At 35.9% G+C, this 1309-nt stretch overlaps 1 protein-coding gene across 10 annotated transcripts in view; it reads left to right on the plus strand.

Annotated features, from left to right (window-relative positions):
• LOC118751330 (arf-GAP domain and FG repeat-containing protein 1-like) overlaps positions 1-760 on the plus strand; it is a 15012-nt gene extending 14252 nt beyond the window's left edge. For 4 of the 10 annotated variants that reach the window (XM_036486120.1, XM_036486118.1, XM_036486117.1 and 1 more), the window contains exons 2-3: positions 33-399; positions 531-760. In XM_036486120.1, coding sequence (XP_036342013.1) covers positions 230-399; positions 531-567 — 207 coding nt within the window. In that variant the 5' untranslated portion in view covers positions 33-229 and the 3' untranslated portion in view covers positions 568-760. The remainder of the gene's footprint in view (positions 1-32; positions 400-530) is intronic. The other 6 variants (XM_036486125.1, XM_036486126.1, XM_036486121.1 and 3 more) reach the window with 3 other exon arrangements.
• The last annotated feature ends 549 nt before the right edge of the window (positions 761-1309 follow it).

Here is a 1309-nt window from a genome sequence, read left to right on the forward strand (position 1 = left end):
TTTTTGTTTACAAATCTTCATTACATTCCAAGGCTACGGTTCCCTAAGTGCGTGCCGTCTCTAATCCACCATCGGATACAGAGCAATTTGTAGCATCTGACGGTGACAATGAGTTAGACACAGCAGCCAAAGACACATCAAATCCACACAGAAAGAAAATCAAAAACAACCATCCATTATCCATTCGCTTTTGGCTTTAAGGTTAAAGTATTTGACAAAAAGTACGGACATGGCTGCTGCGGCTCCCAAGAAACAAGATGACAAGTTTCTGCTGGTGCTGCGAGAGTTGGTGACATATGGTGGTGGCAATCGGCAATGCTTCGACTGTGGCCAAAAGGGTCCAACATACGTCAACATGACAATTGGAACGTTTGTATGCACACGATGTTCAGGAGTGCTGTAAGTGGAAATTAGAAGTCATTTACATACATACATACATACATTCATATAGCTCATTAAAATACTATCCCAACTAAAAAAAAGCATTTTGATATGAGTTTATGAGGAAATTACATGAGTCCATTTTACAGGCAATTTTTAGCTAAATGTAGCCGTTGTCTGGTGTAAATGGCCTTCCGACAAATCGCTTTCAATGAAGTTGGCCAGCTGCCTACTTTCGTTCAACTTTTGGTTGAACTAATCGCCTGTGAGAGTTGAATCATGTAAATGAACATTTTGATCTTTATAAACACACTGAATGTCCAGTCGCCACTATTGACTCACTAGTAAAATGTATACGCTTATTGTTTCATGAAAATTATATCACTATTTCACTACTACATTTAATATTTACGACTGTCAAGTTAGCACTACACTTTTCGAAATTGGTAAAGCTAACTATGGCATTAATAGTTGCTTTTTTTGTAAATTTGTTGTAGGAAAAAAAAATTTGTAGCTCTAATCCATGGCGCAATAAGCAGGTGAAGTAATAAAACCGCTTTCTTGCTTTGTTTTCTGACATTTAGCTGCCTTATAGTCAAATTTTAAAGGCGATTTTTCAAATAAAGCAGTGTCAAAATCTTTCTTCTCGCTCTAATTACTTCACCTGGTATAATTCCGCCATGACGTGTGTCAAGTTAGCACTACACTTTTCGAAATTGGAAAAGTTAACTACGGCATTAAATGTAGTGTTTTTGTTGTAAATTTGTTGTGGAAAGAAAAAATTTGTAGCTCTCGTTTTTTAAGAAAAAATGGTATGTAGTGCTACTTGACACCATACACCTAGTCGATAGAATTGAGATATTGAAAATGTTATAACGGCATTAATTGTAGCTTTTAACTTTAAAATTTGTTGTGGAAAGAAAAAATT

The sequence above is a fragment of the Rhagoletis pomonella genome, unplaced genomic scaffold, assembly GCF_013731165.1.
Source record: "Rhagoletis pomonella isolate Grant_MI unplaced genomic scaffold, Rhpom_1.0 Rhpom_scaffold_00653, whole genome shotgun sequence".
Classification (NCBI taxonomy): Eukaryota; Metazoa; Arthropoda; class Insecta; order Diptera; family Tephritidae; genus Rhagoletis; species Rhagoletis pomonella.